This window comes from Scyliorhinus torazame, chromosome 9, assembly GCF_047496885.1.
Source record: "Scyliorhinus torazame isolate Kashiwa2021f chromosome 9, sScyTor2.1, whole genome shotgun sequence".
In the NCBI taxonomy this organism is placed as follows: domain Eukaryota; kingdom Metazoa; phylum Chordata; class Chondrichthyes; order Carcharhiniformes; family Scyliorhinidae; genus Scyliorhinus; species Scyliorhinus torazame.
In genome coordinates this window covers 133592093-133605000 of record NC_092715.1, presented here as the reverse complement: position 1 = coordinate 133605000, position 12908 = coordinate 133592093, and the positions used below count along the sequence as shown (strand labels likewise).

At 47.9% G+C, this 12908-nt stretch overlaps 1 protein-coding gene across 5 annotated transcripts in view; it reads right to left on the bottom strand.

Annotated features, from left to right (window-relative positions):
• sncaip (synuclein, alpha interacting protein) overlaps window positions 1-12908 on the bottom strand; it is a 230210-nt gene that overhangs the window by 128955 nt on the left and 88347 nt on the right. For 3 of the 5 annotated variants that reach the window (XM_072516529.1, XM_072516531.1, XM_072516533.1), the window contains one exon: window positions 435-535. In XM_072516529.1, the coding sequence (XP_072372630.1) occupies window positions 435-488 (54 nt within the window). In that variant the 5' untranslated portion in view covers window positions 489-535. Of the gene's footprint in view, window positions 1-434; window positions 536-11360; window positions 11530-12908 lie in introns of all 5 variants that reach the window. The other 2 variants (XM_072516532.1, XM_072516530.1) reach the window with 1 other exon arrangement.

Sequence of the window (12908 nt, the reverse complement as noted above, 5' to 3'; positions counted from 1 at the left end):
GCCGAATGGCCTCCTTCTGCACTGTAAATTCTATGATCCTATGATCCATTAAACTGTGAAGCATTTTTAAACTACCTGGTTCCCGTTAAGTTTCAAAGGCTCCAATATAAATAATCAAACAAGACCACTTTAAAAGCTGAAGCTGTCATTAATGCATCATGCAGATCTTCAAATATATTGACTTGAAAACTTATTTTGTTCGTTTAGCAGTCTTACTTAATCCAGCATTCGAAGGTGTGAATAATAAATTAATCCTGAAGATTTTAAATGAATTTGAGGAAAAGGTAGCTGTCTGCAAATAATGGCATACCATTGTTTCCACCAAAATTTAAAAATAAAACCTATAACAAGCCCGCCATAATGTTCAAGTACTTCTGACAATGCAGTATTTTATTCAAATAGGATAAACACTTTTAAAAATAAAATTTACTCACAGTATCATCACTAAAATCTATTGCATCCAAATCCAAATACTCAGGAGTATCCATTGTTTGTCAAAGCACATTTTGGGCAATTGCTTACCAGGTACGATATGCTGGAAATATAAAAATCATGCTGTAAGAACACAATTACAGATGACTAATCTAATTACTTTTTCCAAGATTTCATGCAACCCAAAAATATAATTATACTTGAATGAATTAAGTTATGAGTGACAAACTGCAGACAATCCTAAACTTTCTTCCAAGTTACTTGAAGGGATAATCATTGGCCAGGACAAAAAGAACTTCCTGCTCTCCAAATTAAGTGTAGCTGGACGCTTCATGTCCAACTGGATAGACAGATGGGAGCTGGATTTCATGACTCCTCCAAAAGACATGCACATCTGTTGTGTATAAGAGCTGTGCTTATTGTTACTTAAAAGATGGCTGTAAAATTTTAGTAAAAGATGACAAATCTAACATTCCTCCTCAAGAAAATAAATGCTCACTTAAAATTATTGATTATATAAACGTAGGGTGGAGCTCTCCCAAAAAAATGGTTAAGTGTTATTTTGGGCACAGAAATGGGTGAGTATTCCACTGGTTCCAATCGTGATCTTCCCGCAAGGAATAATTTTTTTGGAGGGAGGTAATATTTTGCACCAGCATTGAGTGAGTCGGAGCCTAAACATGCCAGCGGGTATGGCTCCTCAGAGATTAGCACTGATCAACACTACAGACAACCCACCACTTCTCGCCAGCAAAGACTGCACCCCCCCGCCCCCCCCCCCAATCACCGTATCAGGTCACTCATACCACCCTCATTGCCAGTACCCGCAGTACCCCACCCCCCCTGGTGAGCGACACCCCACTATGGGGTCGCCAAATGCCATGCCACTTCATGCCCGCTCCCTTGGCAAAACCCCTGGCACTTCTAGGGCACTGCTCCGCCACGTCCCTGACCATCCGAGGTCTACAATGGCCTCCGATCCCCCGGCGTGGTTATCACGTCTGGTCTCAGTTTGTGGAGATTAGTAATGATTCGTGCCAGCTTCACTTTGCGTCTGTGGGTGGGAGAATTGCAGGAGCCTGGATAATTTGTCTTAAAGCATATTTAAATTAGATTTTTAAACTGCCAATCTGGTTCATGCTCAGTTAGAGAGTGAACCAGATTATATCTGCGGGGAGGGCCTGGGACAATCACGCACTGTTGGGGGCGTCTGGTGCAAATTTTGTTTCAGGACATCCTTCAATTTTCCTGACATAGCATGATTTGCCCTAGGCACAAGACAGCTGGAGAATCGCACCCATAATCTGAATAGTTAATGACCAACTGAGTCAATGGTATATTAAGTTATAAAATATTCCGCAATGCCACACTGACATAGTTACTTTGCCATTTTAAATGCAAAAATATTCGAAGGCCATTCAGACCTTCAAATCTGCTCCACCATTGAATAGGATCAGGCTGATCTTCCACAACTCCACCATCCCACACTATCTCCATGTCCTTTGACTGCCCAAGTATCCAAGTATATATTGAATTATCTTTAATACATTCAATGACTGAGCATCCACTGCCCACATAGCATTTACAGTGCAGAAGGAGGCCATTCGGCCCATCGAGTAAACACCGGCCCTTGGAAGGAGCACCCTACTTAAGCCCACACCTCTACCCTATCCCCGTAATCCAGCAACCCCACCTAACCTTTTATGACACAGAGGGCAATTTAGCGTGGTCAATCCACCTAACCTGCACATCTTTGGACTGTGGGAGGAAACCGGAGCATCCGGAGGAAACCCACGCATAGACAGTGAGCCAAGCCAGGAATCGAACCTGGGACTCTTGAGCTGTGAGGTAACAGTGTCAACCACTGTGATACCGTGCTGCCCTTTGGTCAGAATTCCCAAAATTCACAACCCCATGAGTGAAGAAATTTCTCGGGCAAAATTGTCCATTTGGGAGATTATGGACTGGATTCTCCATTCTGGAGACTAAGTGCCCACGCCTGTATGTAAACGGTGGTTTTACGCCAGGAAAACTGGCGCAAAATGGCCACCGATTCCCTGCTCCAGGGAGGGCTAGCAGCCAGGCAGCGTAGAGTTCCCAGCTCTAGCTGTCGATACAGCCCGGAGAATTGCCGGGTCCGTGGCTGCACACGCGCACGGCGGTGGACTGCAGCAGCCACGCCAAGCTCCATGGCGGACGCAGCCCGCAAAAATAGTCCCTCCCTTTGGCCGGCTCGAGCACACCGGACCGCCCCACCACAGTGTCCCCAGCCCCTAATAATTCCCCCCTTGCCCACGGATCGGCCCTCCCCCGACTGTGGCGGCGCTGGACTGAGTCCGCAGCCGCCACGCTGAGTTCCCGACATGTGAGACCATGTGAGACCCACGCTGTCGAAAACTCGGCCAGTCGGGGTCGGAGCATCGCGGGGTGGGCTTCAGCCAATGTTCGGAGGCCGTGGATATGGCTCGACGCGTACTTCTAGAGTACGTCGCTTTTCAGGGACGGGGCATCGCAAAAGCAGCACCGCCCCCTGATTTTGCCGTCTTCGGGGATTCTCCACCCCGTCGCCAAACGCAATTTCGGATTCGGGGATTGGAGAATCCAGCCTTATGTTTTCCCTCCTGAGCTGAATTGCACCTGATTTGTGTTCTGGCTGGGAGCGCAAATCAGGAAGTGATTCACAATCCTTCGCCATTTGAAATTATGCATGGTGAGGACTGCGAGGGATTCCCGAGGGAATGCTGCTATCGGGCCGCCATTTTCAGCGTGTGGCTCGATAACAAAGCCCCGCAGCTGGCCACCCCTCCCGCATTGCAACATTAAACACTACAAACAACGTTAAGATCTTTTCAATCATCTCCCTTCACGCTTGAGTAATTCTGAAGTGATCAGCTGAAAATTGACAGCATTTAACTCTGTTTGAAGTGGTTAATGTTTATAAACATTGCGGTTGGAGCACTTCCAAGAGTTACTCAACCGGGAAGGAAAATGAATGGAGCAAAGATGTCAGCTGTGTGTGTGTGGAAGCTGTCAATCACAGCCTAGCAAGGGAAATGAATGAATGGCTTGCAGCTCAAGGATCTGAGGGGGCTTAAACACAGTTGTCTGATTTTATCTTTCCAGGAATTGGCACGTGGTGCTTCTGATGTTTGAACCAGGAGTTGTATTGCCCAGATGAGTATTACCATAGTACTTTTTTTCACTGCCTCTGTCTGGACTGCTCTCTAGCTTCTAGAAAGGGGTCTCTTTTTGGGGGGGCTTCCAGACAGGGGTCTCTTTTCTGGGGGATCTGTGAGCAAGGGAAGTGGGGGAGGGTGTCTTTACTGAGGGGGGTCTCTGGGAGGGTCTCATTAATAATCAATTAAATAATAATAATAATAATAATCTTGATTCGTGTCGCAAGTAGGCTTACATTAACATTGCAATGAAGTTACTGCGAAAAGCCCTTAGTCACCACACTCAGGTGCCTGATTGGGTATACTGAGAGAGAATTCAGAATGTCTAATTCCCCTAACAAGCACATCTTTCAGGACTTGCGGCAGGAAACATTATTTAGAAGGTCTCTGGGGAGAGGACCTATTTATTGAGGGGGAGGGGTCTCTTTATTTAGTGGTCTCGAGGGGCAGTGGGGTACAGGTCTTGCATTGTGGGTGGGGTGGCCCTCGGACGGACACCGCGAGGTCTACCGCACCTGTTCCATACCTGTAGTAATTCCTGACCCAGAGGACCGGAGATCACACAGGCCAGGAGAGTATGGTACCCAGCCCGATAAGTGGATGAAAATGGGTCATTAAGACCCATTTGCATCCTCACGCTGGCCTCGATCCCACCACCAGCAGAAAACCGGACCATCAAAACAAATCAGTGCCAATTCCCTTTTCTCCCTGAAGCTGGATTCTCCACCTCACCGGTAACTTCTTTACCGGCGGCGCGAGGCAGAGAATTCAGCCACTCATCTCAGTTAGAATAAGGTTGAGCCCTTATTCTAAGAATATGAGCCTGAGTTCTAGACTTCCCAGCCACGTGAAACATCATACCAGCATCTAAACCAACAAGCTCTTTAAGAATTTTGGGTTGCAATTTGGTCACCTCTTAATTTTTGAAACATGTTGGACTATAGACCTAGACTACTCAATAATTCCTAATAGGACATCCCCTCACTGCAGGAATCAATCTCGTGAACCTTGTTGCACTCCCTTTAAGGCAAATATATTCTTCCTTACTGAAGGATACAATAGCCAAAATTTTGCACTTGTGTTTACCGGGGGCTGAAATGGTGGCGTGGGCACAAAATCCTGAGAGGAGCCATAACTGAGAATCTCATTTACGAGATGTCGCAGCACGGTCGCCGTCTCCTTCCCCCCCCCCCCCCCCCCCCTCCTCCTGCCATTTAAATATACTTAAATGTTATTAATGGGCTTCCCCGCTCTATCATCCCCACATTGGGATTTCCCCCCTCACCAATGCGATGTCCTGTTAGCGACGTTTACAACAGGTTTTTAAAAACGTGAACTAGGCAAAGGGAACGCGCTGGGGGTGCACAGATAAGTATGGCCCCAGGATGAATTACATGCCCTGGGAGTACCTGGGCACTACCCCCTGGCACAAGGGTAGTGCCAAGGGAGGTCCCCTTGTGGAGGGGGCTTTTTCATGAGCATGTAAGGGGGTTTCAGAGATCACCTCATCAGCATGACGACATGGCAAACAACTTCAGAATTTTTTTCTTCACACTGCTGGACAATATGGCAAGAAAAGCAGGCTGTGCAGCCAGCCATTGCACACTGCCATTCTCACCTGGACCAGCACTTAAAAGAAAAAACAGGCAGGAAATTCTTCCCAGTAATAAAATTTTATTTTTATACTCCAATCCCTCTGTTATATGTTTACCATACCATTGCTTTTCTTTTTTTTTATAAAATATTTTTATTGAAAATTTTTGGTCAACCAACACAGTACATTGTGCATCCTTTACACAATATTATAACAACACAAATAACAATGACCTATTTTATAAACAGAAAATGAATAAATAATAAATAACAAAAATGAAAACTGACCCTAATTGGCAACTGCCTTATCACAAGTAACACTCTCCAAAAATATAATTTAACAGTCCAATATATAATTATCTGTAGCAACGACCTATACATATTATACAGTATATATTAACAACCCTGGGAGTCCTTCTGGTTCCTCCTCCCCCCCACCCCCCCCCCACCCCCTCACCCTCCCACCCCCCCCTCTCCCCACCCCCCCCCCCCCCCCACCCCCCCCACCCCCCTCCCCCTCCCACTATTTCTCTACTCTGCTCCCCTGGATGCACCACAAACAACTCACTTTTCCCCATGTTCAATTTATACCCTGGAAAATCCCCAAACTCCCCAAGTATCCGCATTATTTCTGGCATCCCCTCCGCCGGGTCTGCCACATATAGTAACAAATCGTCCGCATACAAAGATACCCGGTGTTCTTCTCCTCCCCTAAGTACTCCCCTCCACTTCTTGGAACCCCTCAACGCTATCGCCAGGGGCTCAATCGCCAGTGCAAACAATAATGGGGACAGAGGGCATCCCTGCCTTGTCCCTCTATGGAGCCGAAAATATGCAGATCCCCGTCCATTCGTGACCACGCTCGCCATCGGGGCCCTATACAACAGCTGCACCCATCTAACATACCCCTCTCCAAAACCAAATCTCCTCAACACCTCCCACAAATAATCCCACTCCACTCTATCAAATGCTTTCTCGGCATCCATCGCCACTACTATCTCCGTTTCCCCCTCTGGTGGGGGCATCATCATTACCCCTAACAGCCTCCGTATATTCGTGTTCAGCTGTCTCCCCTTCACAAACCCAGTTTGGTCCTCGTGGACCACCCCCGGGACACATTCCTCTATTCTCATTGCCATTACCTTGGCCAGGATCTTGGCATCTACATTTAGGAGGGAAATAGGTATATAGGACCCGCATTGTAGCAGGTCCTTTTCCTTCTTTAAGAGAAGTGATATCGTTGCTTCAGACATAGTCGGGGGCAGTTGTCCCCTTTCCTTTGCCTCATTAATGGTCCTCGTCAATACCGGGGCGAGCAAGTCCACATATTTTCTATAGAATTCGACTGGGAATCCATCCGGTCCCGTGGCCTTTCCCGCCTGCATGCTCCTAATTCCTTTCACCACTTCTTCTACCTCGATCTGTGCTCCCAGTCCCACCCTTTCCTGCTCTTCCACCTTGGGAAATTCCAGCCGATCCAAAAAGCCCATCATTCTCTCCCTCCCATCCGGGGGTTGAGCTTCATATAATTTTTTATAAAATGTCTTGAACACTCCATTCACTCTCTCCGCTCCCCGCTCCATCTCTCCTTCCTCATCCCTCACTCCCCCTATTTCCAGATGTACTATTTCCTATGTACAGATTAACTTACTTACCGAGTACAGATTAACTTACTTACCTTGCAGGTCAGCTGTTGAGTTCGGGAGTGAGAGCTGGGACCTTAGAATCAGCGCGGGAATTTGAAAAAGCGCGGGAGCTGCGAGGCAGAGGGGACCGTTTAAAAGGTCGCTGCCTGGGGTGAGGTAAGTACTGATTAACAACTTACTTACTTTGCAGGCCAAGTCGATTTCAGCAGGAGCAGAGCAGGCTAGTCCATTTCAGCGGGGGCAGTGCGGAAGTGATTTCTGGGGGGTAAGTTTCTCCTTTAAATTTTTAAAAATTCTAGTGTTTAAGGTGGGAACAGGAACAGGACACCGCGAGAAGTGCAGACGTGAAGAGATTTCAGAGCTGAGGTTCCGGATGGTTGAAAGCACAACCGAAAATTTGTACTCAAGGATGAGGAACATTGGGGTCCAGCATCCAATATAGGTCATTGAGCACAGGGGCGATGAGAGTTCAGAGACAGGGACAGCAGGGTTTCGGATGGGCTGACATCCACAGAGGGTGCAAGGAGGGAGGGAGGTGGGGCAGGAGAACATTGGAACAACAATGTAAAAGCAGCTGTCCAGCAGATTTCCCTGGGGCCCATGAACTTTCAAAAGGGTTACATTAGGTTTTGTTCACTTAAGGTACCGTCTCGCCTCCACCAGTAAGGGCAACCAAAATGGCACCGTGTAAAAGTGGTTTGTGGTTTGACATCAGGAGAAAATACCCTGGGGATAGCCTCTGATGAGCTCCTCGGCCCTGACTGAACTTTCATCTTTTCATATACCTTCCTGGTTCTGTGACATTCTGTGAATGGCACTGACACAAAACAGATGTAATTCGATGAATGCTCTTGCCCTGCACCCAGAACCCTATCCTGACTGGTAATTAAAAGGAAGAAAGAATTTGAGTTTATGGTTAGTGTCAGTTAAGGTTAGTATTGGATCTATTGTCGCAGACAAATTCCTTTTCTTTTTGCATCCTTTGATTTTTATTTGAAAAATAATTAGCTGTTCCAACACTCCACCCCACCCCCAGATCCCTTACAATCCATTTCCCTCAGTGTAAATGTGATGAGGGTTTATTGTTAGTGTCAGGCTGTTAACCGGTTCCAGAATCAGGGACTGCTGCCCTACGTCTGTGCCTGTGGTCAGTGAGTGAGAAAGAAAGATTCAGGTTTATATAGCACCTTTCACAACCTCCCGGAGACCTTGACCACCTGTGGACCTGCAAAGTGGCAAAGGAAAGCTGACCACATCAGCTGATCGTGTAAGGACTGGGGTCGGGGTAAACCCAGATTTAAAGTTTTAAGGCAAGCGATGCAGGGGCGGGCGGGTGGGGGGGGGAGGGGGGCGGTGGAATGTATTAAGATCGCAGACCCAGACCCCAACAGTGGCTAGGATACAGGAATAGTGCCAGAGGACTGGAGGATAGCAAATGTGGTCCCTTTGTTCAAAAAGGGGAGCAGAGACAACCCCGGCAACTGTAGACCGGTGAGCCTCACGTCTGTAGTGGGTAAAGTCTTGGAGGGGATTATAAGAGACAAGATTTATAATCATCTAGATAGGAATAATATGATCAGGGATAGTCAGCATGGCTTTGTGAAGGGTAGGTCATGCCTCACAAACCTTATCGAGTTCTTTGAGAAGGTGACTGAACAGGTAGACGAGGGTAGAGCAGTTGATGTGGTGTATATGGATTTCAGCAAAGCGTTTGATAAGGTTACCCACGGTAGGCTATTGCAGAAAATACGGAGGCTGGGGATTGAGGGTGATTTAGAGATGTGGATCAGAAATTGGCTAGCTGAAAGAAGACAGAGGGTGGTGGTTGATGGGAAATGTTCAGAATGGAGTTCAGTCACAAGTGGAGTACCACAAGGATCTGTTCTGGGGCCGTTGCTGTTTGTCATTTTTATCAATGACCTAGAGGAAGGCGCAGAAGGGTGGGTGAGTAAATTTGCAGACGATACTAAAGTCGGTGGTGTTGTCGATAGTGTGGAAGGAAGTAGCAGGTTACAGAGGGATATAGATAAGCTGCAGTGCTGGGCTGAGAGGTGGCAAATGGAGTTTAATGTAGAGAAGTGTGAGGTGATTCACTTTGGAAGGAATAACAGGAATGTGGAATATTTGGCTAATGGAAAAGTTCTTGAAAGTGTGGATGAGCAGAGGGATCTAGGTGTCCATGTACATAGATCCCTGAAAGTTGCCACCCAGGTTGATAGGGTGGTGAAGAAGGCCAATGGAGTGTTGGCCTTTATTGGTAGAGGGATTGAGTTCCGGAGTCAGGAGGTCATGTTGCAGCTGGACAGAACTCTGGTACGGCCGCACTTGGAGTATTGCGTACAGTTCTGGTCACCGCATTATAGGAAGGACGTGGAGGCTTTGGAACGGGTGCAGAGGAGATTTACCAGGATGTTGCCTGGTATGGAGGGAAAATCTTATGAGGAAAGGCTGATGGACTTGAGGTTGTTTTCGTTAGAGAGAAGAAGGTTAAGAGGAGACTTAATAGAGGCAAACAAAATGATCAGAGGGTTAGATAGGGTGGACAGTGAGAGCCTTCTCCCGCGGATGGAAATGGCTAGCACGAGGGGACATAGCCTTAAACTGAGGGGTAATAGATATAGGACAGAGGTCAGAGGTAGGTTCTTTACGCAAAGAGTGGTGAGGCCGTGGAATGCCCTACCTGCTACAGTAGTGAACTCGCCAACATTGAGGGCATTTAAAAGTTTATTGGATAAACATATGGATGATAATGGTATAGTGTAGGTTAGATGGCTTTTGTTTCGGTGCAACATCGTGGGCCGAAGGGCCTGTACTGCGCTGTATTGTTCTATGTTCTATGTTCCCTCGCTGCTCCCCTTTTCCTCAATTGGTGTGCCAGCAACCTGCTCGCCTTCTCCCCATATTCGTACTGTACACCCTGTGCCTTCCTCCATTGTGCCTCTGCAGTGCCCGTAGTCAGCAAGTCAAATTCTACATGTAGCCTTTGCCTTTCCCTGTACAGTCCCTCCTCCGGTGCTTCCGCATATTGTCTGTCCACCCTCAAAGGTTCTTGCAGCAACCGCTCCCGTTCCTTACTCTCCTGCTTCCCTTTATGTGCCCTTACTGATATCAGCTCCCCTCTAACCACCGCCTTCAGCGCCTCCCAGACCACTCCCACATGGACCTCCCCATTATCATTGAGTTCCAAGTACTTTTCAATGCACCCCCTCACCCTTAGACACACACCCTCATCTGCCATTAGTCCCATGTCCATTCTCCAGGGTGGGCGCCCTCCTGTTTCCTCCCCTATCTCCAAGTCTACCCAGTGTGGAGCGTGATCCGAAATGGTTATAGCCGTATACTCCGTTCCCCTCACCTTCGGGATCAACGCCCTTCCCAGCACAAAAAAGTCTATTCGCGAGGAGACTTTATGGACATAGGAGAAAAACGAGAACTCCTTACTCCTAGGTCTGCTAAATCTCCACGGGTCTACACCTCCCATCTGCTCCATAAAATCTTTAAGTACCTTGGCTGCTGCCGGCCTCCTTCCAGTCCTGGACTTCGACCTATCCAGCCCTGGTTCCAACACCGTATTAACATCTCCCCCCATTATCAGCTTTCCCATCTCTAGGTCCGGAATGCGTCCTAGCATCCGCCTCATAACATTGGCATGATCCCAGTTCGGGGCATATACGTTTACCAAAACCACCGTCTCCCCCTGTAGTTTGCCACTCACCATCACGTCTCTGCCCCCGTTATCCGCCACTGTAGTCTTTGCCTCGAACATTACCCGCTTCCCCACTAATATAGCCACCCCCCTGTTTTTCGCATCTAGCCCCGAATGGAACACCTGCCCCACCCATCCTTTGCGTAGCCTAACCTGGTCTATCAGTTTCAGGTGCGTTTCCTGTAACATAACCACATCTGCCTTAAGTTTCTTAAGGTGTGCGAGTACCCGTGCCCTCTTCATCGGCCCGTTCAGCCCTCTCACGTTCCACGTGATCAGCCGGGTTGGAGGGCTTCCTATCCCCCCACCCTTGTCGATTAGCCATCCCCTTTTTCCAGCTCCTCACCCGGTTCCCACGCAGCTGTATCTCCCCCAGGCGGTGCCCCCCCGCCCATCCCCTCCCATACCAGCTCCCCCTCTCCCCAGCAGCAGCAACCCAGTAATTCCCCCCTCCCACCCCCCCCCGCTAGATCCCCCGCTAGCGTAATTACTCCCCCCATGTTGCTCCCAGAAGTCAGCAAATTCTGGCCGACCTCGGCTTCTTCCCGTGACCTCGGCTCGCACCGTGCGACGCCCCCTCCTTCCTGCTTCTCTATTCCCGCCATGATTATCATAGCGCGGGAACCAAGCCCGCGCTTCTCCCTTGGCCCCGCCCCCAATGGCCAACGCCCCAGCTCCTCCACCTCCCCTCCTCCTCCCATCACCACCTGTGGAAGAGAGAAAAGTTACCACATCGCAGGATTAGTACATAAAACTCCTCTTTCCCCCCTTTTTAACCCCCCTCTTCGCCCCCCACATTCGCCCTACCTGCATCAATCATCTTTGTGACCTCTTTGAAAATCTCTATCAAGTTAGTGAGGCACGACCTCCCCTTCATAAAACCGTGCTGCCTCTCGCCAATACGACCCCTTGCTTCCAAATGGGAGTAAATCGTGTCTCGAAGACGGTAGAAAGGGGAAAAATCGACCGTGGATATCTAAGGAGGTGAGGGAGAGTAACAAATTGAAGGAAAAAACATACAAAGTGGCAAAAATTAGTGGGAGACTAGAGGACTGGGAAGTCTTTAGGGGACAACAGAAAGCTACTAAAAAAACCATAAAGAAGAGTAAAGTAGACTCTGAAAGTAAACTGGCTCAGAACATAAAAGCAGATAGTAAAAGCTTCTACAAATATATAAGACAAAAAAGAGTGGCTAAGGTAAATATTGGTCCTTTGGAAGATGAGAAGGGAGATTTAATAATAGGAGACGGGGAAATGACTGAGGAGCTGAACAGGTTTTTTGGGTCAGTCTTCACAGTGGAGGACACAAATAACATGCCAGTGACTGATGGAAATAAGGATATGATGGGTGAGGACCTTGAGATGATTGTAATCACTAAGGAGGCAGTATTGGGCAAGCTAATGGGGCTAGAGGTAGACAAGTCTCCTGGCCCTGATGGGATGCATCCCAGAGTGTTAAAAGAGATGGCTAGGGAAATTGTAAACGCACTAGTGATAATTTATCAAAATTCACTAGACTCTGGGGTGGTCCCAGAGGATTGGAAAGTAGCAAACGTGACACCACTGTTTAAAAAAGGAGGTCGGCAGAAAGTGGGTAATTATAGGCCGGTAAGCTGAACTTCGGTTGTAGGGAAAATGCTGGAATCTATCATTAAGGAGGAAATAGCGGGGCACCTGGAGGGAAATTGGCCCATTGGGCAGACGCAGCATGGGTTCACAAAGGATAGGTCGTGTCTGACTAATTTGGTAGAATTTTTTGAGGACGTTACCAGTGCAGTAGATAATGGGGAGCCAATGGATGTGGTATATCTGGATTTCCAGAAAAGCTTTTGACAAGGTGCCACACAAAAGGTTGCTGCATAAACTAAAGATGCATGGCATTGAGGGTAAAGTGGTAGCATGGGTAGAGGATTGGTTAACTAACAGAAAGCAGAGAGTGGGGATAAATGGGTGTTTCTCTGGTTGGCAACCTGTAACTAGTGGGTTCCCTCAAGGATCAGTGTTGGGCCCGCAGTTGTTCACAATTTACATAGACGATTTGGAGTTGGGGACCAAGTGCAATGTGTCAAAGTTTGCAGACAACACTAAGATGAGTGGTAAAGCAAAAAGTGCAGAGGATACAGGAAGTCTGCAGAAGGATTTGGATAGGTTAGGTGAATGGGCTAGGGTCTGGCAGATGGAATTCAATGTTGCCAAGTGTGAGGCTATCCATTTTGGGAGGAATAACAGCAGAATGGATTATTATTTAAACGGTAAGATGTTAAAACATGCTGCTGTGCAGAGGGACCTGGGTGTGCTGGTGCACGAGTCGCAAAAAGTTGGTGTGCAGGTGCAACAGGTGATTAAGAAGGCTAA